Source organism: Chionomys nivalis, chromosome 11, assembly GCF_950005125.1.
Source record: "Chionomys nivalis chromosome 11, mChiNiv1.1, whole genome shotgun sequence".
In the NCBI taxonomy this organism is placed as follows: domain Eukaryota; kingdom Metazoa; phylum Chordata; class Mammalia; order Rodentia; family Cricetidae; genus Chionomys; species Chionomys nivalis.
Window position 1 is genome coordinate 29,605,247 of NC_080096.1, and position 22,850 is coordinate 29,628,096.

The 22,850-nt window shown below is 50.4% G+C and overlaps 1 protein-coding gene across 2 annotated transcripts in view; it reads right to left on the reverse strand.

Annotated features, from left to right (window-relative positions):
• Positions 1 to 4,445: 4,445 nt before the first annotated feature.
• Positions 4,446 to 22,850, reverse strand: part of Rims3 (regulating synaptic membrane exocytosis 3) — a 41,644-nt gene continuing 23,239 nt past the window's right edge. For both annotated transcript variants that reach the window (XM_057784732.1, XM_057784731.1), the window contains 6 exons: positions 22,154 to 22,401; positions 17,311 to 17,452; positions 13,478 to 13,587; positions 11,791 to 11,892; positions 11,408 to 11,547; positions 4,446 to 9,688 (listed from right to left, as the gene is read on the reverse strand). In XM_057784732.1, coding sequence (XP_057640715.1) covers positions 9,470 to 9,688; positions 11,408 to 11,547; positions 11,791 to 11,892; positions 13,478 to 13,587; positions 17,311 to 17,452; positions 22,154 to 22,370 — 930 coding nt within the window. In that variant the 5' untranslated portion in view covers positions 22,371 to 22,401 and the 3' untranslated portion in view covers positions 4,446 to 9,469. The remainder of the gene's footprint in view (positions 9,689 to 11,407; positions 11,548 to 11,790; positions 11,893 to 13,477; positions 13,588 to 17,310; positions 17,453 to 22,153; positions 22,402 to 22,850) is intronic.

Consider the following 22,850-nt stretch of genomic DNA (forward strand, 5'->3'; position numbering starts at 1 on the left):
ATAAATGTTTGGCTGATGGCTCAGGCTTATTACTAACTAGCTCTTATGCTTAGATTAATCCATTTCTATTCATCTGTATCACCACATGGCTGTGGCTTACCAGTGGTGCTCTGGCATGTTGTTCCTTAGGTGGCTGAATGGCATCTTCCAGACTCTGCCCTTCTGTATTTCTGCTTGGATTTCCCTCCAGCCTGGCTCTATCTTGCCTTGCATAGGCCAAAACAGCTTTATTTATCAACCAATGAGAGTAACACATATTCATAGCATACAGAAAGACATCCTACAGCAAAGACAATGATCTTTAATTTTCTAAAATTATTTTTGATAGGGTACAATAGTAAAATTTATGTTTGTATGGTGAACTTGTGCCCTGGGTCCTTTACAAATTTATGACTATGAGTTATTTTTTTCTGTAGAATTTTCTGTCTACACAATCATCCTATCTGCAAATAAGGCAATTTTATTTCTTTTACTCTAACCTGTGACCTTTTGTTTGTCTATTATCTTAATTGAAGGCCTACTGGTACAGTGTTGACTAGAAACAGAGACAGACATCTTTTTATTTATCTTCCTAATCTCTGGAGAGCAGCCAGTTTTCAGTGTTGTGTACCATGTTGCCTCTAGTGTGGCAGGTTTTGCTTTGGTATTTGTCTTTGTTACTGTCCTATTGCTATGAGGAGACGCCATGACTAAAGCAACTCATAAAGCAGGCATGATTGGAGCAGTACCTGAGAGCTCACAGCTGGTCCACCAGTTTGCAGAGACAGAGAGAAGGGGAAGGAGAGAGAACAGGAGAGAGAGAGATGAGGAGAAAGACAGAGAGATGGGGGAGAAAGAGACAGGGAAAAGAGAGAGAGATGGAGAGAGGGATAGAGATGGGGAAAAAGAGAGACAGATACACAAAGACATGCATATAGACAGAGAGATGGGCACACAGAGAGACACACACAGACACACACAAAGACAGACACTATAGAGACACACAGAGACAACGACAAACCTCAAAGCCCCACCCCCCGTGACACACCTCATGGCGTCTCCTCATAGCAATAGGACACACCTCCTCCAAGGCCACACCTCCTAATCCTTCCTAAATAGTTCACTAAGTGGGAACTAAGTATCCAAATACATAATCCTATGGGGGTTGTTCTTATTCAAACCATTTATTTATTTATGGGGGGCATGTTTCATACACATATGAAAGTCAGAGGACAACTTATGGTCTGTTTTATCCTTGGATCCTGCGGCTTGAACTTGAGTCATCAGGTTTAGCAGCAAGCACCCTAACCCACCGAGCCATCTTGTTGACCCTAGGTTGATGCTTTGAGACAAGGTATCATTCTGTAGCTTGAGCTGGCCTAGAACCACCATGTGGCCCAGGATGTCTTTGAACTCCCAATCCTCCTCCCAAAGAGGCAGGAGCTAATGCAGATTTTAGTTTTGAGACAAGATAATGCTATTTTTATGTAGCCCAAGCTGGCTTGGAACTCTGATTCTCCTGACTCAAATGCAGAGATTGCAACTATGTGTGGCTTTGACATTTTTGGTTTTTATAAATTCTTTTCATGAGGCTAAGAACATTCCTTTGTAGGCTGGAGATATGGCTCAGAGGTTAAGAGCACTGGCTGTGATTTTAGAAGTCCTGAGTTCAATTCCCAGCAACTACATGGTGGCTCACAACCACCCATAATGAGATCTGGTGCCCTCTTCTGGCATGCAGGCATATATGCAGACAAAATACTGTATATGTAATAAATAAGTATTTTAAATAACCACATTCCTTTGTATTCCTTTCATGAAGTTAAGGACATTCTTTTGTATTCTTAATTTTGAGATATTTTTAAAGAATCATAAGTGAGTTTTGAATTGTCAAATTCTTTGTGTTCACATGGATATGCTGGGTACACCTTTGCATGCGTCTGAGCGCATACAGGGAATCCAGAGGTAGATACTAGGCGTCTTCTTTAAATTTTTTTTTTGAAATTTACTTATTTGCATTTTATAGGTATGGGCGTTTTGCCTGCATGTTTGCATTGTGCATTATATGCATGTAATGCCTGCATAGGCCTGAAGAGGGTGCTGAGTCCCCTGTTGTGAGCTGCCATGTGGGTGCTAGGAAATCGAACCCAGGTCCTCTGGAAGTACAGTCAACACTCTTAACCTGAGTCACCTCTCCAGCATTGCCTATCATATATTTAGACAGGGTCTCTCACTGAACCTGGAGCTCACCAATTTGACTAGGCCGACTGGCCAGAGAGCCCCAGGGGTTCTCTTGTTTCCTTCTTCCTTCCCCAGCCCTAAGGTTATAGGAACACACCACCACACAGGGCTTTGATCACGGGTGCTCTGGCTTGCAACGAGCTGTCTCTGCAGCCCCAAATTCTTCTTTATGAATCTACTGAAATGAAACATGGTTTCCTCTTATTTACCCAGCCATTCTTTGTTCCTTTTTTCTTTCTTTTTCCCTTCTTTTGGAATGTGTAATAATTGTCTTAGGGTTTCTATTGCTGTGAAGAAACACCATGATCAAAAGGCAAGTTGTGGAGGGAAGGGGTTTGACTTGCACTTCAACACTGCTGTTCGTTATTGAAGTCAGGACAGGAATTTAAGCAGGGCAGGATCCTTGGAGGCAGGAGCTGATGCAGAGGCCATAGAGGGGAGCTGTTTACCGGCTTGCTTCCCATGGCTTGCTCTGCCTGCTCTCTTAGGGAACCCAGGCCCACCAGCCCAGGGATGGTACCCCCACCATGGTCTGGGCCCTCCCCCATTGATCAGTAACTGAGGAAATGCCTTACGGCTGGGTCCCATGGATGTATGTCCTCAGCTGAAGCTCCTTCCTCTGATGACTCCAGCTTGTCAGGTGATACACAAACAGCCAGTCCAGTAATCGAATCCATCTTCACTCTGTATTTACTGTCTGGTTGTTTAATGTTTCACTTTTTTTTTAAACTAGTGTTTATACATCTTTAATCACGATCTACCTTCCAATAATATCCTATACCAAGTCTAACGTGCAAAGCTTACACAGTACCTCCATTTCCTATCTTAGGCTTTGGTTCCTAACTGTCATCTAGTGTGCTTCTATGTAAGTTTTCTGCTCCATAGTAAGTAGTTATCAGCTTTGCTTTTTCTTTTTTTTTTAAAAAAATGTTTTCTTAATTATTATGTATATAGTATTCTGCCTGCAAGCATGCCTTCAGGCCAGAAGAGGGCACCAGATCTCATTACAGATGGTTGTGAGCCACCATGTGGTTGCTGGGAATTGAACTCAGGACCTTTAGAAGAGGAGACAGTGCTCTTAACCACTGAGCCATCTCTTCAGCCCTCTTTTTCTTTTAATGCTGAGGATCAAACCCAAGCACTGGCATGTGCAGGATACAACCCTTCCAACCACATCTGTAGCCACACACACCTTTAAGTGAAAATTATTTATTTCCTTCTTGAAACAGTCTATGTATCCCTGGATAACCTAGAATTTCCTATATAAAACAGGCTGCCCTCAAACTCAGAGAGCCACTTGCTTCTGCCCCTCTAGTGCTGGGTTTATAGGGACAGCAACTGTGTACTTTTAACATTTAAGTGTATGTGTACATGTCCACTTATCTATGTGTGAGAGAAAGCTGGTGGAAGCCACAAGAGGGCACCAGAACCTCAGGAGCTGGAGTTAGGGGCAGTTGTGAGTGCTGGCAACTGAACCCTGGTTCTCTGGAAGAGCCCTAGGTACTGTTAACCAGTGAGCTATCCTCTCTCAAGCCCTGCTTTTGTTTTTTGATATATGATGATTATCAAATTAAAGTCACCTTCTGTTTGCTAGGAGTTCTTTATTATTATAAGTAGGCTAAACCTTTATATCTTTTCTGTATTAGGATAAACACATTTTCTCCTTTTATCTATTAATATAGTTAATTACAGAGATGAATTTTTCTAATAATGATATACCTTGCATGCTGATGATAAACACTGCTTAATCATGTTGTGCTACGTTTTAGCAGCTGTTGGAATTCAGTTTGTATTTAGGATTTTCACATCTTTTAGGGACAGGGAGGGTAAAGGGTGCTGCCGAGGTCAGTGATTACTGCAAGACCCCCAACTCCAGAGCTCGACTACTGTTCGCTGTTTCTAACAGGTGAGGCAGAGTCACCTTACACCTGAGCGGCCTTTGCCCTGTCCTTCCTGTCTGCTCTATTGAGGTGTGCTCTGTGAGTCTGTGGGGACAGAAAACTTTGAGGGCCAGTAAACAAGGGTCCCTGGGAGACCACCCTGGGAAACCAACTGGCCAGTCTGACTCCATGGCTCAGGAGTTATCGCTGTAGCAGCTAAGCTCCCTGGCAGGGGCCGTGCCTTTTATGAGCTGTATGAGCTGTACACCTCTCTGCTGTCTCTCGGCCAAGGCAGCATCCCGTCCCTTTCATTATTCAATCATCATCAGAAAGCCACGCGTAAAACCAATTTCAAATGAACTTTAATTTTTTTTCTGCCCAAATACTGTACATGCAGAAGCCGTGTGAAGAATTTTCTCCTCAAGGGGATTGGCAAGGATGTCACATGACAGCCGGTGTTCCCTCCCAGCTGTCCACCTGCCATCCAGGAGCCACCGTCCGAAGACGCTGCACACAGAAACTGCGGAGAGCTCAGATATAAAAGGCTAATTCTTCTTATCTAAACAATGTGCTTGTGGGTCCCTAACAGCTCTCACTTTCTCTCTTTGCAGGATACATTTGGAAAGTCTAAAAAAGGGGTTCCTGCCTCCTGTGAGTTTCCATGCTAGAATCTCAGGTCTGCTTTCCCTGAGGAAGCAGCCACTCGTCTTCCGAGATAACGCTTGGGAGAAGACATTTGGGAAGGAGAAGGGGTTTTAAAAAGCCAAATATTTGAGAGGAAGTTCCTTCTCTCGTCCCATCAGAGAACATCTTTAAAAGGTTCTGAGCGTCCACTCTTCCTGGGCTGTCATCTAAAAGCAGGACTCAGCTGAGATGGTGACATTTCGGGACCTTAGAAAGTCCTTTCTTACCAAGACCAGAGAGTGACGAAAGGGAGTGGGACACTCACAACTTCACAAAGAGGTGAAGCCATGTTTGTTGGGCTCTGGGGTTCTCTTGTCAGGAGCATTATCTGAGCAAGGACCAAATGAGGACCTGCTCCCAGCATGAGAACCAAGGGAGACGAACCTGGTCTCTCACCACCCTCAACGCCAAGTCGCAGACTTCCAAAGCCTGGAGGAAGCCATGGAGCAGCTAACGCTCCAGTTTACAGATGAGGACGCCAAGGCCCCGTGAGGAGTCTCACACAAGGTCACAGTTTCTGGCAAAAAGGAAAATAAAAAAAGGTACAGAAGAGCCATCCCTGTCCAGATCATTGGCTAATGGGGCAGATGCTCAGTTTCCCTGTATTCTCAGGTCCAGGGACCTTCCTGGCATCAGTATGGACTTCCTGGCAGGCCCAAGGCCCTGTCCCTGCTGGCGAGTGTCCAGCCAGAGCCAGTTTCTCCAAAGCAACGCTGTCCAAGGAGCACCTGCTGAGACAGAAGACTAGGTCTCTCACTCACAGAGCTTTTCGTACAGGCACAGCCTAGCTGGGCCCACAGAAGCCCACACTCAGGGTCGGGGGAGGGGAGTCGCTTTGCTACATGGAAAGATTAAGCCCTTTGTCAGAGAACAAGGACCTTCCCTTGGGCATGCCAACGTCTGATCTGTGTCTGTCCAGCTCCACCGACAGAGCTGGTGCCCAAGGAGGCCAAGTCGCTCTCTTTGGCATCACTGACATTGCTCTGAGATGCTCAGGCACTCTCAAAATGACCGTTTCCCAGCCAAGCCAGGCCGATCCTGCCACCATCGTGTCACGCCTGATCTTGCTGATGGCGGCTGATCTCCCCAGCCTCTTTGGACCTGGGCTAGAAGCAGACTGGAGGGAGAAGGCAGGGAAGGAGTCTACGTTTCCATCTCCACGCTGATCATCCAGCGGAAGACGATGCAGGAGAGGGGGCCGATTCACAAGCACAAGTCTGTATGTGTCAGGACGCTGGAGACAGCTGAGGAACAGGAGAGGAGGAGGTGCTAGGGAAGCAGGCCTCTTCTTGTTCACCTCCCTGTGGCCACTACAGAAATGCTGCTGGGCCAGCTCCAGGCCCCACATGAAGTAGCACATCTCCCCACCTGGTGGAGAGCAACCTCGGTCAAAGGCAGACTTCTTAAAGAGTTTGCACAGTGCTGGACGCAATCGGAAGAACACAGAAGAGCAGCCTCGCTGGGGTGCCACTGCTTCCTAGGCCAAGGGTGATGGAGAACATGAGGTATGAGGAGCTCTGGGTCCCCGGGAGAAGCGGAACCCACGGTGGGAGGCCCCTGGGTAGGACAGGGCTCCTGGGAACACAGTCGAAGATTGTGCTACATTTCGTTTCCAAAGAAATGCCCTGGGAGGGCTTAATAGTCTTTAAAAAAGGGAGGCTGCTGGTCTCCCCCAGGCTGGCAGTAAAGAGCTGGCATGCTTCCCTGGTGGGGGGTCGAGCCCCTGGGAGAGTGAGCTGGACCCCAGTGCAGGACCACCCAGGCACCACCACCCCGCCTCTCTAGAGCTTCCCTTGGTTCTGCTTCCACCCCATGGCCTTCTGGCATTGCCCGGGACTGCTGAACAGGTGCTGCTCAGTCAAGCTGGGTGGGGGGAGAAACTGGATAAGAGCGCCTTTGGAACTGGTTCTTCCCCAAAGGACCAAATGCCCCCCTGTCAAACCAAGACTTGGCCCATTTCCTAGAGAATGTTTCCTGTCAGAGTCCCATCTCTGACTTCCTTGTAGGGAAGGCATCTGTCAGAAAGTGGGACAGGCCGGGCAGGGCAGAAATACAGAGACACATGCTCTGAGTCATTCATCACTGCCCAGAGTCCAGCATCGCTGCGGGGTCACTTCTGCCTGTCTCAGCCATGGCATGAATCTGGCCCGCCTACAGGAGATGGGATGACTGACTGAGTTCCACTCCTGTGACTGTTACGTGAAGTGGCCTGTTGCTAAGGGAACTCGCAAGCACCCAGTTACTTCTTGACCCATTGTCCTTCCCTCAAAGGGCAGATGGCTCCCGGCCCAGGCAAGGTCACATTCCTCTCCTGGGACAGAGCTATCTCTAGAATGGCATCCCGGTGGAGCCCTGCATCCAGGGTGCTGAGAAACAGACCTTGAAATCCAGCCTCTCTAATACATGTACAGCCTTACACAACCCACATCGGTGGCCAAGAGTCTAGGTGGGATTACTTATTTAGTGTTAACAAGAGGGAATTCCCCAAGATCAATTTGGAGCGGGGGTTACCTTCCGTGAGAGAGGCGGGACAGCCAAGTGCCCACCTCCTAGGCAGTTTACAGTCGCTGCCATGGGCAGGCAGGCCAGCATAAGTTCTCAGCGCATCACCCCTTCCTCTGGCTCTAGCACATCCTCTGGGCTGACCCTCCTGGCACCTCCCACTTCTGAAGGTGACTAGTGCCACATCAGCAAAGGTCTATGCTGTCAGTGGGTCGCTCCAGATGGCTTTCACACCACCCAGAGAATAACTGCTTTAGAGTGCACACACCACAAGCAAGATGAAAGCAGCCCTTTGCTAGCCAGTTTCCTCCTTGCCCACCCTGTCCATCAAGGCTTGGAGGTCAGAGCACTTTGTCCCATGTCTACTGATATGGGAGATACATATTCTCCCCAGCCAGCAGGGCTGACCACCACCTCCCTCCCTCACCTCCTGCACAAACATCCTCAGCCCTGTTCACTATTCTCCCCTTCACCCTCAGTTCGTGTGGAGGCTTCTTCACTACCTTTCTTTGAAAGGAGGGTGCAAGACTCTGACTATGGGGAGGCCGTTGGGCTGGGCTGGCTTTAAGCACCCCAGCTTTGGTACAAATGGAATTCACACACATGCCAAGGATTTTTCAGTTACCCTGGTAGCTCTCCCTGCCTAGGTACTTGGGCTAGAGGCAAGGCCACACTTGGAGATGGGCTGGAAGAGAAGCAAAAAAAGAGCCTTCCTCTCCCCTCTCTCCAGCACCTCCTTCTTCCTACTGGATATGAACCAGGGCTGCTCTGCCATCTCCCGGGCAGCCTCCAATTCCACCCTATAGCTAAAGAGGGGAGGAACGGATACAGCGTTCTGGAGCTAGCCTTTCAGAGTAACAACAGCCATCTCAGGCCCTGGCCCAGGCACTAGGTCCTCCAACAGGGTTCTCAGCAGATGGGAGGAGCCCCAACCAGACAAGGGAAGGGGGTAGTGAAGCAGATGCAGGCCACTGCCCAGAGGAGCAGGGGACCACTCGAGAAAGGAGGGAGGTGGACGGGTGAGTATTGCTGGTACAGAGCTGGTGACAGAGGCATCTTCAAGTGCGGAGCCAGGCTGCCCATGAAGCTAGAGGCTGGAGGCCTGGGGAGCCAGGACCTCAGCTGGGGACTAGTGTCTACAGATGAGCGAAGAAAGCAAACCCTGAAGAACAGCTTCATGCAGCTAATCCCCAGGTCAGACAGGATTCTTGACAGTGAGTGCCTCAGCATAACTCCACTGTAGCCCTCCTTCCTTCAAGCAGCCCCACCCATGACACCTCTTACCAAGCCTGCTCCCTCAGGGATAAGCCCAAAAGGGGACAGGTCCATCCTTGATGCCTAAGAAGGCCATCTGTTTTGACAGGGAACCCTCCTAGGGGCCTCTGGGGGAGCTCCTTTGGCAGGCTGGAGCACACTCTAGAGGGAGAAGAGATCCTAGCACGTCCCCTAGCGTGTCTGGACAGCAACCCAGAACTCAGCTCTTGTACCTGGTCTGTAAGACGGTGCCATCCCCAGAGAGAAACACTCTCAAGGCCCCTCCTCCTCAGACAGCCTCTGTCTTCCCGGAGGGCGGGGTAGAGCTCTGGGTGAGCATGCCACATGCTGTGGAGTGCATTCAATGGGATGACCACCAGCACGGCTGGGGTAGGGGGAAGAGACTGAATTCCTAGTCAACTGCAATGGATGCTACATTCCTCAAAAAAGAGCAGCAATGCTGGGAGAGGCAAAGAAACAAAAGACGGGACAAAAACCAAGTGGAGACCATGAGACAACCAGGCTGGGGCTAAACAAGCCCACCAGTGGCCACATCCCCTACTTCCACCCCTGGAGACTCCAGGGGCAAGACGTGGCCACATGATGTTCCTTTGGATTCTCTCCAGCAAGATACAGAGACATGGACTGCAGTTCATGTGGTCACCAGGACTGACTGTACCCAGACACATAGATATAATGCGGACACGGACACACATACACACACCACAAACATACTGTGGACACACATACACAAACATACATGGACATACACTACAGTCTCCACTGCCAGCTGGGACAAGCCCAGCTGTCATTGGGCATGCAGCAGGGCGAGGGGTCCAGAAAGACACAGAGACTATGTACAGGGGGCAGTGAGGCCAACAGGCTTCCTTCCCCCACCAGCCCCTGGCCTCTGGTTCTCTGTGAGGTCCTTAGGAGCACGAGGGGGAGGGACTGGTGGCACTCTCCAAAGAGGACTGGGACAGACGCCTGGTAAGGGATCCGAGTGTGGAGTCGGCCACAGAGGATGTGGGGAAGAGTTTGTACCAGCCGGTAACCGCAGCATTCAGGTCCAGCTCGTCCAGCATGATCTGGGCCATGCCCATGAAGCACTTGTGGTCCATACGGCCATAGTCTCCCCAGACGATCACCTGGCAGCAGGGGGAGGAAGAGTGAGGCCCTGAACCTCCAGAACTGGGCAGGGGGCCCAGGAACCTACCTGCTTCCCAAGGGCACAGATGGGAGAGTCGGATTTAACTTGATATGGGCAGGTACTTTCTGAGCACCTGGGACATGGCAGACTGGATCCTATAGGGGCCATACATCATCTCAGCTGTTGTAACATGTACATTTTCCCCTTGTGGTTCAGAGATTTAATTAACCAACACAATGCCCCACAGTGATCTGGGGTCAGATCCTGGGCAGATCTGGTTCCAGACCTCCCAGCACCCCAGGCAGCAGCTCTCTCCACCAAGGAACAGACCATGTCCAGGGCCTGGGTCATAGCTCCACTCTGCTGTGGGCCTGAAGAAGCCCCTTGCCCTGCCTCCATTTGAAACTCGAGGAGGAAGAGATTAGCTCAATTTTTCAAACCTCTTTAAAACCAGACATCTGATATTGGGCCTCTGCCCCACAGCCCTAGCTAGAGTTCGGCAGTCCTTCGGTTGGTAACCCCATGGGCCCTTTCAACAGAACCATCACAGCTCAGAGGAACAGCCTGCCGCGAGTTGGATTAACTGGAAGATTAAAAACATCAGAGATGGATTCCTGGAGGGGATTATGGGATTCCAGGCTCTTCCTGGCTTTCCGCGTGCCCTGAGGTGAGCAGTTGTCTCCACAGGCCCAACTGGCCTGAGTATCCAAAGCTCAGCCAGAATAATATTTTCTCCTTTAAAATGAATCCCAGGTGTTCGTTACAAAGAAAAGGCAAGACAGGCTTAAGGCAAGCCACCATCACTTCTAACTTAGTGGCTGGCTGCCTACGTGAAAACTCTAAAAAATGTGTATATGCATGCATAAACACGAGGGCAGGTGCCCACAGAGGCCAGAGGTACGGCAACCTCCTGGGGCTGGAGCTAAGGCAGTTGTGGGTCACCACAACATCAGGAACTGTCTTCTACACGCGAAGTACACTTAACATCTGGGCCATCTCTTCTCCACACACCCTAAGCACAATGAGTGCCAAGCAGGGACTAAGTCAGGAACATCACATAGGCCTACGTGAACTCCGGTTCATCTACTGAAGGGGTACAATAAGGCAACACCGCTCCCCAGCGCTCATCAGGAAGAGTCACCACCAATACATGTTGTATTCTCAAGGAGCTGGCAGGCCTGAGTCACCTAGACTTGGGCTCCTTTCTGCTCATCTCTCAACCGGGCAGTCCCTTCATCTGAGAACCCGCCTTAAATAAGTTCTGAGAAAGACATAAATCACTCTAGAGAGCAACTAGCAACACCCAGTACCCAGTGAGGTACAAAGCACAGGTAGGAAAGAGGCAGCCGTGAATAAGGCCTGCTTCTCCTGCCCAGCTGGGGGAACTGGGGAGCTATTTCGCTAGGCTCTAAATCCTATGAACTGATAAGGAACAGAAACATGGGTCCTGAAAATCAAATACAGAGGGGAACAAGAAGAGGGAGGGAAAGGGAGAGAGAAGGAAGGGGGCTGTCAAGATGGCTCAGCAGGTGAAGTGCTTTCTACAGAGGCCAGAGGACCTCATTCAATCCCTGGAAGCCACGTCAAGGTGAAAGAGAACTGGCTTCACTCTACACGTGTGCCCCCCGCACAAGTGTACCCCCACAATAATAAAAGAGGTGATGTAAACGGTTCGATGCTTGACCTGAACTTGAAGGGATACCCTGTAAACACTGACCTGCAGCACCTTGCCTTGGGGCCCCTCGTCAAAGAGCAGAGCCTGCTGGTACAAGGGATCACAGGTCTTCTTGGCCACCTTAGTTTTTTTCTTGGCCACACATGCCCCGTTCTCCAGCAGGTAAGCCTTGATATAGGTGGCTGAAAATGAAGGAGCATGGTTGGGAGAGATGCCATAGCCTGCCTAGTCTCCACCCTCCAGGTGGTTCTGGTAGGGGGCGGGGAGGGGTGGGATGAGCTGGACCATCTTGCCCACCTGCCTTCCAGGTGAGGTTTGAGTCACTGTCAGCAGCACGGCTCTAAGGGAACTGGTGAGCTCAGGACTTGCTAGTACCCCATCCTGGCCAGGATCCTTCCTCAAATCTCCCACCTGCTCAGCCTCACCTGGGAGGGATTTGGAGCCTGGTTTGGGGGTCAGGCCCCGAGCTTCAATCACTTCCACCTCCAGCTGACCACTCCGGTCCATGATGGCAATGTGCACATCTCCTGCAAGGGAGAAGAACGGAATCCAGGTGAAGCGGGATGGGGCAGCTGGAAGATGGAGCCGAGGACACCACTCTGCAGGGGATGCCCAGTGACAGAGCAAGCTCTCAGAAGATCACGTCAAAGGGACTGACAAAGACTGCGACAGGCTACGGGGGAAGTCTGGGGCCGAAGCCTAAACCGTAGCCCTCAGCCAGTCTCTTTAGTATATGTCAGACAGATACAAGAGTATCCATGCAAAGAGATGCCAAACTGTGAGCCTGCCCAGGACGTCTTTGACCCTGGACAAAGGGAGCAGGGAGGCCCCACCACCAGCGTGCTGAAAGCTGAGAGTTCTTAACTCACTCCAAAACGGGAAAGGCTTCGGTCAGGCTGACTTCATCGTGGGTGAGCTATAGTAGTTGTTTGGAACACTCTTCAAATGGGTGTAGAATTATAAACTTGGTCTGTCTACCCCACCCCCCAAATATTAAATGGGTGAGAGAGTTCAGTCAAACATCAGAGCCACCATGTTATTGGTACCTGCATACTTTGGAGGTAGGATTCACCACATCCAGAGACACCCTGCAGCTCACCCTTCTCTCTCCAGTGAGAGATTGCTGGCCTCGGCCATGAGACCAAAGAATCTCAACCTATCACGAGATGCCTACGTGAATGTACACTTGTCTTTCCTGGTTTGGAACACAAGGGGGCACCACACACAAAATATTCTAGGTTCTGAAGGGTCACTGAAGACATGGAAATGGCTGGCACTTCTCAGTGTTCATAGGGATAAGGGGTAAGGATCTTGAGCAGGCTCCAGTACCAACCGAAATCTTAGAATTAAACAAATCCAATACCTAGGGCCAGAAGAGAGTGGACCTTAACTCTGAGGGTCTTGGGGATCCCTCCCCCAAGGAAAGAACAGTGCCACATACAGAGTTCTAAACCATCCCAGAATCCCAGCTCCACTGGGCTCATTTCCCTCTCCTGCCGTGAGGGCCAAAAAGTCAAGAACCGTCATAACAGAGCTGAGACGAGACACCTGGATCAGACAAAGTTCAGGTCAGACTGATGGGGAGGCCTGCCTGGTCATGGGAACGGAAGCCCTGAGAGCTGCTAAGAGGACCCGATGTGGGCTTTGAGAAGCACTTCCTAGCTGCCAGGAAGAGATGAGAAAATGGCTAAAGGTCCCCTGGTGCCAGAGGCTGCTGGGAGTAACAGGTCCAATTAGCCACAGCTCCTAAGGAGAACATTAAAATGCTTTACAGAAAGTATCTAGCAGGAGCTCAGGAAGGGTTCTGAGACTGGAGAACAAAGCAGGATTGCTGATACCATTTTCCCCGACGAGGAAACCAAGGGGTAGAGAAGGGAAGTGGAGAAGGTCAGCAGGAGCCAACACTGTGACTCGGTTTACACAGCAGGGGAGGGTGACTGGGACACACACACACACACGACCCACACACATGTCTGGAAAAGCTGCTGCTGAGCAGCGAGGAGAGGAAGGCTGAGGCTCTTGTCCTTCCTGCTGCCTGCCCTACCACACACAGGGCCCCACTGAGCTCCTTCTGCTGTGCCCCCCTGCTTGTCCTTCCTCCGCAAGACTTACCCATGGGAGGTGTTGCCAGTGTTTGTCGCCCCACAATCTGGGCTGGTCCCAGGCCATCCAGAAAATCACTGAACTGGCTTTCAGCTCCAAGCCGTGTGGGAAAAATAAACCTGCAGAAGAAAGCAGAGGGCACGTGAGGGCAGCAGGGGGGCGAGCGGTGAGGACGGATGCAGGGGCCCTGCATGTGGGGAGCCATGGCTCCGTTTCTCACCTAGACAGTGTGACTACATCACTCTAACTGGGAGTGAACACTTATTCATTGCTGCACATTAAAGATATTTCAGTCTTCATGATTTAGACAGTCCCACTGTGTACTTCTGGCTGACCTAGACTTCACTACGTAGCCAAGGCTAGCCTCAGAGTCATGACCATCCTGCCTCAGTCTCCCAAGTGGGTAACAAGCAGGTACTACAGTGTCTGGCTTGGAGAAAGATATTTTGATATCATTAAAGAGACTAATGAAGAAGCCAGGTGGTACACACCTTTAATCCCAGCACTTAGGAGCCAGAGGCAAGCGGATCTCTGTGAGTTTGAGGCCAGCCTGGTCTACAAGAGCGAGTTCCAGGACAGGCTCCAAAGTTACAAAGAAACTGTGTCTCAAAAAACCGCACAAAAGAGGGGGGGGGAGGGAAGGAGGAAGGGAGGGAGGGACTAATGAAGATATTTAAGACATTGAATTCTTATTTTTTGAAACAAGGTCCTGTGCATCCCAAGCTGGCCCCAGACTCATGATGTAGTCAAGGTTGACCCTGAATTCCTGATCATGACAACTCTGCCTTCTGGGAATGCAGGCATGTACCAGCATGCTCAGCTTACACAGTGCTAGGGACGGACCCGGGAGCTTTGTGCATGCTGGACAAACATACTACCAATTGAGCTACATCCCAGCCCAAGCCCCAGAGATTTCTGAAGTGAGCGTTAGAGGGCAGGGCTTGCTGGACACAGGCATCCCCATGAAAGCATGCCAAAGCCAACAATGAGAGACAAGCTGGATGGACTCTTACGGCCTGGAATGAGTTCCAAGAACTGAGGTTTGATTTTTTTTTTTTTAAACCAGAAATTTAAAATTCAAGTCAATAAGGTGAGGTGGTTCTCAAAACGGCAGCAGGGACCAAAATAACCTAACGATGAGGTTGTGATGAATGGCAGGTGATTGTGGGTGGTCTGTGACTGGAGGGGAGGGGCTGAAAACAGTAACAAGAAAAACCGACAGTGACTGAAAGTGGGCTAGCTGCCAGCGGCGCATTGAACGGTACGCGAGCCTTGTATCACTAATCCTTACAACCAGGCTGTGTAGTAGGAGCCAGTATCCAATTTTACAGATGACACAGGCATTTCCAAGAGGTAAGAGACTAGGCTTGTCTGCAACAGGGATGATACCTGGCTCGTTGGGGGATGGTGTGAAGGAAAAGTTCTAGAAACATGAGATACAACAAATGGCAATGAATTTTGATTCTGCCTCCACTGCCTTCATGTCCTTAGACCCAGATGTTCTGAGTACAGTCAACAGGGACAGCTTGCTCAAGGGCCACATGAACTAGAATATGCAGCTTTCTTAGTGGCCGCCATAAAAGGTGGGTCAGAGACGAACACCTGTTGGACAGTTTGGAATTGGGACTCCAGTGGTCAGTGACGGGCAGGGGGCAATGGGTTTATGGGACAGAACCCGCGTTTCTCTTACAAGGCTCATCTTCCACCTTCAGGAAGTGGCTTCAAGGCATCTACTTTTATTAACCATGATCAACAATAGCCTAGTGTCATTCTTTTTGTGGATTAAGATGGGTATATATGTGCATGCTTGCTCTGTGTGTGTGTGTGTGTGTGTGTGTGTGTGTGTTCAAGAGCCAGAGGCCATCATTGGGTATCTTCCTCAATCACTTTCTACCTTAATTGTTTAGATAATCTTTCACTGAACCTAGAGTCTGTAGATTTGGAAAGACTGGCTGCTAGCAAGCCCTAGAGATCCTGTCTGTCTCCTCAATAATGGGATTATAGGCATGTGCACAATTACGTCCAGCCTTTTAACATGGGTGCTGGAGACCCCACTCAGTTTCCCATGCTTGTACAGCAAGCATGTTACTGACTGACCCGCTCCCCAGCCCTCTCATGTTCTGGTCTTCCTCTTGCTCTCTCCACCCACCCCTCTTTCACTGACATAATGCCTCTTGTAGTCCAGGCTGGTTTGGAATGCACTATGTAGTTAAGTCTCTGACCTTAAACTCTTGGTCCTGCCTCCACCTCTCAGGAGTGGGTTTACAGGTCTGCACCACCACAGCCACTCCTCGTGTCACATTCTGAGGACAGTGGGCCTCAGAGGAAACGGAGAGGTGCAGACTCAGTCTCAGGAGTGGGGCAGGGGTGGGGGGGACTAGTATACAGTTCAGAGATTATGAATAAAGGTTATGGAACCAAGTGACCTTGGTGTAGACAATGGCTTGTGTCCTAACAGGTGTGCCTGTGGGTAAAGAGCCTCTGCCGTCCAGGAGCCCCAGTTCCCTCACTTGTAAAAGGAGACACTGGTGCTGTCCGCACTCACTCAGGGTGCGTACAAGTGTTAAATCATGGCACATGGCATCCAGGCAGGGAGTCACTAGCCTGAGGTACCGTCAATGCTGTGGACAAGGTAGGAGGTAGTAAACACTAATGGCTACTTGTTTCCACGTTAGAAGATATAGTTGGCTGTTGGTGTCTATGGCTTTTGCATCTGTGGATTCAATCAACCATAGATTGAAAGTATGAAGAAAAAAGTTGTCTGTACTGGGCACAAACAGATTTTTTTTATCATTATTCTTTAAACAATACCATCTAGGCTGGGAATTGGGGTATACACCTATAGTGCCTGTGCTCAGGAGGCTAAGGCAGGAGAATTCCGAATTCAACGCCAGCCTGAGCTTTACAGAGATTCCTGTGTAACGAGTATCTCTACTGCATTTAGCTTTGACTGAGTGTTACAAGTGATCGAGAGAGGATGTGATGTACACAGGAAGATGTGTCCAGGTACTGTGCAAACACTATGCCAGTGTATTTAAGGGATTCAAGAAGCTGTGGGTTTTAGGTCCATGCGAGGTCTTGGAACCAATCCCATAGGGATGCCAAGGGCTCACTGTACAGTGGTGAGAGACAATAACTCAATATTAAATAAGCCACAGGATCTCGAGACTGAAAATAATAGGGCCTTGATGAAACAGAAGCAGAAAATCTACAAACTCTGATTTTGAACAGAGCTGCAGTGTAAGCGCTGACTTTCAAACGCTTACTCCAGCTCACATGCAGAAGGAAAAGGGCCTCTCAACACCGCAGCGCACTGCTGACCTACGTGTATCCTGGATGAAGAGCTCAACTAAGGTCTCCCGGCCGTCCTCCTCCCCTGCCACACAGGCGCCCCTGCGTTTTCTATTTCTTCCTCTAATGCTGCTTTTGACCCACCACAGCGATTCTCCTTCCTGCCTAGGAGTCCCAAGGTAAGATGTGACAGTTCTGAACACACGGATCTAGTCCAGTTTCGTCCCTTAATCTCCAAACAAGGTGATTCATAGAGACTTCACACAACTAAGCCACGAAAACGAGCTTAGGCTTAAAAGGAATTTAGGGTTACATTTTCCTTTCTGCTCATCTCCTCTGGAGCAGGGCAGGTGATGGGAGGGCGGGAGGCAGGAAGCCCGTGTCCCTTCTGAAACAAAAGACCCAATGATGTGCTCCTCTGAGGTGTTCTGCTGGGGGCCATGGGAAGACCTGGGACCCGGGGACCAGATATCTAGGAGAGGGGAAGGGAGGCTGGGGCAGAGAGGTATGCAAACATCTTGGCTGGAAACCAAGTTGGCAGGTGAACGCACGTGCCCTCGGAGCTGTTGCTGTTGGTGCTTCCATCTGTAGACTCCCGACTGCCCTGGCGTGTAACACGGCTCCGCATCTCCACTGCAACGCCGGTCTCCGTGCTCCGTCGGATGTTGCTGCGCAGCTTCTTAGTGGCCCCTTCTGGGGTCCCCGACCCGAGGAGAGAGAGGGAACAAGGTCAAAATATGGCCTAGGCTTCTCGAAAAGTGCTACCAAAGTGATCTTCTGGGCAGAAGCGGGTGGGGAGACCTGCTAAGGCTGGGACACCATTGAGCTGACCCTAAGACTGGTCAAGCCCAGGGTCATGGTACAGAGAAAGCTGCCCAGGGACATGCTGTGTGCCCCAATAGAATGCAGCTAGCTACAGGTCCTGTGACCTTGGAGCCCTCCCTCTCCACTAGGTTCTCTTAACTCTGCCTTTCCATTCTGTTTCAGTCTGAGTCCCTTTCTCTCATTTCTGGAAAGTTTGTCTGTTCTGGGATTTCCAGATTTACTTTCCCTCTTTTGGATATCCTACCAGACTCAAAGACCGCCTCTCTGCTGCCCTAGAAAAACCCCATTGGAAGCCTGACCATTTGAAACTTGCCTCCTTGAGGTAAGTCTAAAACGGAGAGCATCACAAATGTCAAGTTGGACCTTGCAAGGCGAGACTCCAGGAGGGGTGGAGTGGCTAGCTTGACCTGGGCTGATACTGAATTTGAGAATGTCCACAGCAGAACCCTTTACCCTGTCTCTGCACCTTCTACTCAGGGGCCCCCAGCCCCATCCTCAGCCTGGCAGGAAACACAGGGCACTTTCCCTCTCTGAGTAGCACACCAGCCTGCCTGGGTTTCCATGGCAACCTCCTTAGCATTGCAGTGTGGTCCCTCTAGACAGCTCTTCTCCTGGGCGGGGGGTGGGGGGGAGACAGGCTGGGCTTTGCAGGGACTCCCCTGCTAAAGCTTGACTGCTGAGCAACTTGACGGGGAGAGAAGTGGCACTCAGAGACTGTACCAAAGGAGCCATTTGCTGCCACCAGTTATAGGCCCAAGAAAACTGTCAGTTGAGTGGCCTGCAAGGGTGCCTAGGGCAGGGTGGCAGCACACTTATCCCTGAAGGCAGTCGATAGAGGGCTGGAGAGAGAATGTTCAAGTCCACGGCTTGGGAAAGGAAGGGCTATTCTTCCTGCCTTGCCCTACTTACCATTCAGGATGTCCCCACTGGATGAGAGGTCAGGAGGGCAAATACTAACAGACAGGGTGGTGGAGGTGGGGTGATGAGAACAGGGGCAACGTGCAGAAAGATGTGTTCTCCAAATGCAACACAAGCCACTGTGACACACACACATACACACACACACATACACAGTCATTTTAGCTCAGGCATATTTCTCTTACATATGTATAAAACAGACACACAGGAATGCTTATTATCACATATATAAATGCAATAATCTCATGTATGATATCATGTGTCTGTTTATACAAAGTTACACTGGTCCTCCGGATCTTACATGGACATAATGTACACTGTCAGACAAGTTATATATAGGTGATCTTTAATACCTAGAACTGAGCCCGGCTACTCACCACACATAACGATGTCCACCCACACATGGCATGTGACCTACCATGGGACTCTCTCCGTCCCCGGCTCCTAATTGCCTCACCCCCTCTAACCCAGTTAGAAGACAGATGGCTGTGTGGAAGGGGGGGCTGAAAGTCACTCTGCCTCCCCCTCACATCTTCACCCCCTCAACACACGCTCTTTTAGAGCCTGGGAAAGCTCTGGCCCATTTGGAAGTGAAATTACCTTCTTAGATAAGACTTGCCCAACGCAGTGTGAGCACCCGTGAGTGGGAACTGCGCAGAATCCTGAAAGGTCAGATACACTTCTCCGGGCTCCTCCCCAATTCCACAGGCCACCAGGCCCTCAGACTCCTTGCCTGCTGATATGTCACTTGTCCTCCTTGATGCTTCCTCTCTTGGAGCTGTGACTCAGCAGAGATTAAACTCCCGTGTCTTCAGGGGAAGGGGGAAAGGTCTTGCAAACTCAAGAGAAAAATCCTCCCACTGGCTTGGTTCCTGTCCAGCCTCGGCCCCTGCTGACCCAAGGAATACTTTATGGTTTCTCTCTAGAACTGGTCCAAGTGGTTGCAATAATTCAGTGTTCCTTGTCCCATCACATGCAGAAGATGGGCAGTCTGGCTTGTGGTAACATCTTAGGCTCAGGCAGGAAGATCTCTGTCCTTGGTACTGAACATTTAGAAAGAGGCTGCTTCCACCCCGCATGACTCCATATGGGCTCAGTCTAATGCCAGGCCTGATTTTACTTAGATCCTAGGACCCTAAAACTCCAACCCCACCCTTCATTGCTCCTACATTTTAGAGAACTGACAGATCCCAAAGGAAGTTGGGAGAGTGCATTGTTAGCTCCATTTTACAGAAGAGGAAACTGAGGCCCGACCGGAAAGTTCCATGGAGAGCTCTGAAGCCAGACCTAGCCCTCTCAAGCACAGGGTGAGATTCTGGAGGCCTGCAATAGGGCAGCATAATGACAAACAGGAAGCAGGCAGACAGGCAGAGGCCTAGGGGGACCAGACTATGTAAACGGGCAAAGGAACCAAGAGGAAAAGGGTATTGATGAACTGGGGGAGTAGGGTTCTTGCAAGAGAAGGCCAAGAGCCCCAAGGGCTAGACCCAGGAGGGGAATTCTTCCTGACTCCCCATAGCCCAGCCCTACAGGGAATCCAGCTGTTCCACTTGGGGCAACAGGGGCACCCTTCTGAGATCTCTTCTCAGAGCAGCAATCCCTGGTGAAGTGACCACATACTGGCCTGTAGTCCCAGAGTCTCCCAGCCAGGATGATGCTCCAAGCTGAAGCGCTGGCATACTCAAAACTTGCACGTGTACATGCACGGATATATGAACATATGCACACGTGCATGCATACACACAGACACACACGCACACCATTAAAAATAATAAAAAAGTACCAACACTTTTCTGAGTGCCTCCCATGTACCATGCACGAGAGGCTGGATACCTTTGCACATCTATCTTATTTAATCCTGGATAGCTCTATAAGCATCTATTCTGTCTTCAACAAACAAACAGCAGACTCAGAGACGTGAAGCAGCTTGCCTGAACTACCCGGCTAGTAATGATGGGGCGTGGCTGCAAAGGCCAGCCTGAGGTCATTCTCCAGGGAAGGGCCTTCTCCTTGGGCTCTGGAAGTCTCATAGATAAATGAGTACATCAGACAGGATGACCTCGAGGGCCCTTCCTGCTATGACATTCCGTGATTAGATGATTCACAGGGACCTGCACTTGGAAAGACATCTGGGCAATTCCCCTAGCCCCAGACCTTGAGCCTTTAGTCATGTCCTTATATCCCACCAAGACAAGGCGTCCAGAGGGCCCAGCGTCGTTTGTCTCTCGCCAAGGCAGCAGGTTGTCCTGGAATCTGCTCCCACCCCAGCCTGCTGCTGTCTGAAGCCACAGCAGACCCCTCCAATGACTCCCAGTGATTCAGGCCCTGCCTTGGCCTTGGAGACTGTCTCTTCTAATCACTTTGCGTGGGAGATGTCTGTGGGGTCTGGAGGTGGATTCCTGTGCTTACAATACCAGACACAGACCTCCGGGGTTCAACATGTCCAGGACTTTGTAATAATTCTTTTATCCCAGCCCTCCTTGTCCCAGTCCAACTTCCCACCTCCCTGCTCCCTCCTTTCAAGCCTACACTGCCCACCCAAAGGCACTAATAACCTCAAGACCCTGCCTATCTAGTCTCTCCCTGAGCAGAAAGCACATGGAGCTGGAGCGCTGGAAAAGACCATCCCCCGTGTTCTGTAGACAGCTTTGTAAAAATCTATTTTAAGGTCTGGAAAAGCACCCCCAAATACCAGCCCCAATGCGGCGTCTTGATGAGCATCCTCCCTGATACTCTGGCTTTCTACCCTTCCCCACCCCCGTCCAGCTGCCTACTTGAAGGTTTTTGGGGGAAGTTGTTACTCTGAGCAAAATAAGCAGGAAGAGATTTAAAACAAAGCCAGCTGGTGTCTGGACCACTGCCACAAATGGTGGTCTGGGTGGGGAGAAGTGGTTCCTTTGTGAGGTGGGGGCCACATGTTGCTGTGTGAGACAAGGTGGGTCCCCCCCAAGTCTGAACTTCTGTAGGCAGATGTCTGAAAATGCGTACCCTCCATAGGCGCATGTGTCGGCTAAGGCACACGTGTGGCTCTGTGAGGTGCGTGTGCATCTGAGTGACGTGGGCCTTTTTGTCTGTGTTCAGAGAACCGTATTTCGAGTTTATTTGTGACCACGGACAGTGTAATGAGAATAACTGGACCATGCTTTCCTGAGCAAATGAACACTCTAGACATGCCACTGCAAGAGCCATGTGTTCATGCCCCTCTCTTGTGACTTTGCAACACCTCTGTGAGACTATGCAACTATATTTGCAGGGCTATTTGTCCTACAGGGACTGAGAAATGACAAATATAACAGGATTGTGAGGATGTGTGTGTCTACAAAAGTGTGGGGTCCCTTAGCATGGCTGTTTCAGATAACTTCTGATAAATGCGGAAGTCGGTGTGTGGAGGCGGCAGCATGAAAAGAGCAGGAACTGGGAGGGAACTGGGGCTTCAGTCCGGATGCCACCACCCTCCGCTGTGCACTCTGAAGCACCTGACTTTCCCTCTCTGGGCTGTTACTGTCGGCCACTGAGGACTACAGAACATTACACACACCAACTCATAAAGCACCCACAGAGTGTGCATCTACCCTTAGTTGCTGGGGACTCAACAACATGCTCCCCTCCTCCGCTCCCCCTTCCCCACCTCTTGGTGCCCACACCCCTCACCAGGCTGGGGGAGCTGCAGTGTGCTTTTGCTCCACTGGGTCAGGCCGACGATAGCCACCATCTTGGCTCCCAGGCTGCTGCGTCGTTTCTTGGCCGTGGTGGTCCCGGCCCCACCCCCAGCTTGCTGGGATCCACAGATCTCGCCGCTGATGCTGGAGCTCCGTACCACATTCCTGGAGGCCCCAGCTGAGGCTGGACCAGGCTCCCCGTTAAACATGGTCCCCAGGGCGGCAAGGCTTCAGGCAGTTCTGAAGGTGGGTGGGAGAAAAAGAGATCCCACATGACACCACGTGACTCTCCTGCACCCCACCACTTCCTAGCTGTGTGACTCTGGGTCATTCGCTTGGTCTCTCTGAGGTGGTAAGGATGACATGAACAAATAAATCTCCAAGTCTGACTCAATAAATGGGGTGCCGTCACCTGTCTAGTGTATATGAGGCCTGGGGCGTGACTCTCTCTCTCTCACACACACACCCGTGCCTCCCAGCACTGCAACAATCAAAACCAAGGCCAGGGCCTGGTTCTGTGGGTAAGGGGCCTGCTGCCAAGCCTAACCTCAGTTCTACCCTTGGAAGTCACACAGTCCTAGGGAGCTCAACTGCCAAAAGGTGACCTCTAACCTCCCCACACAAACTGTGGTACAGGAGCACCACCTCCACACTAAATGAATGTAATTTTAAAATTTAATATGCCAAAT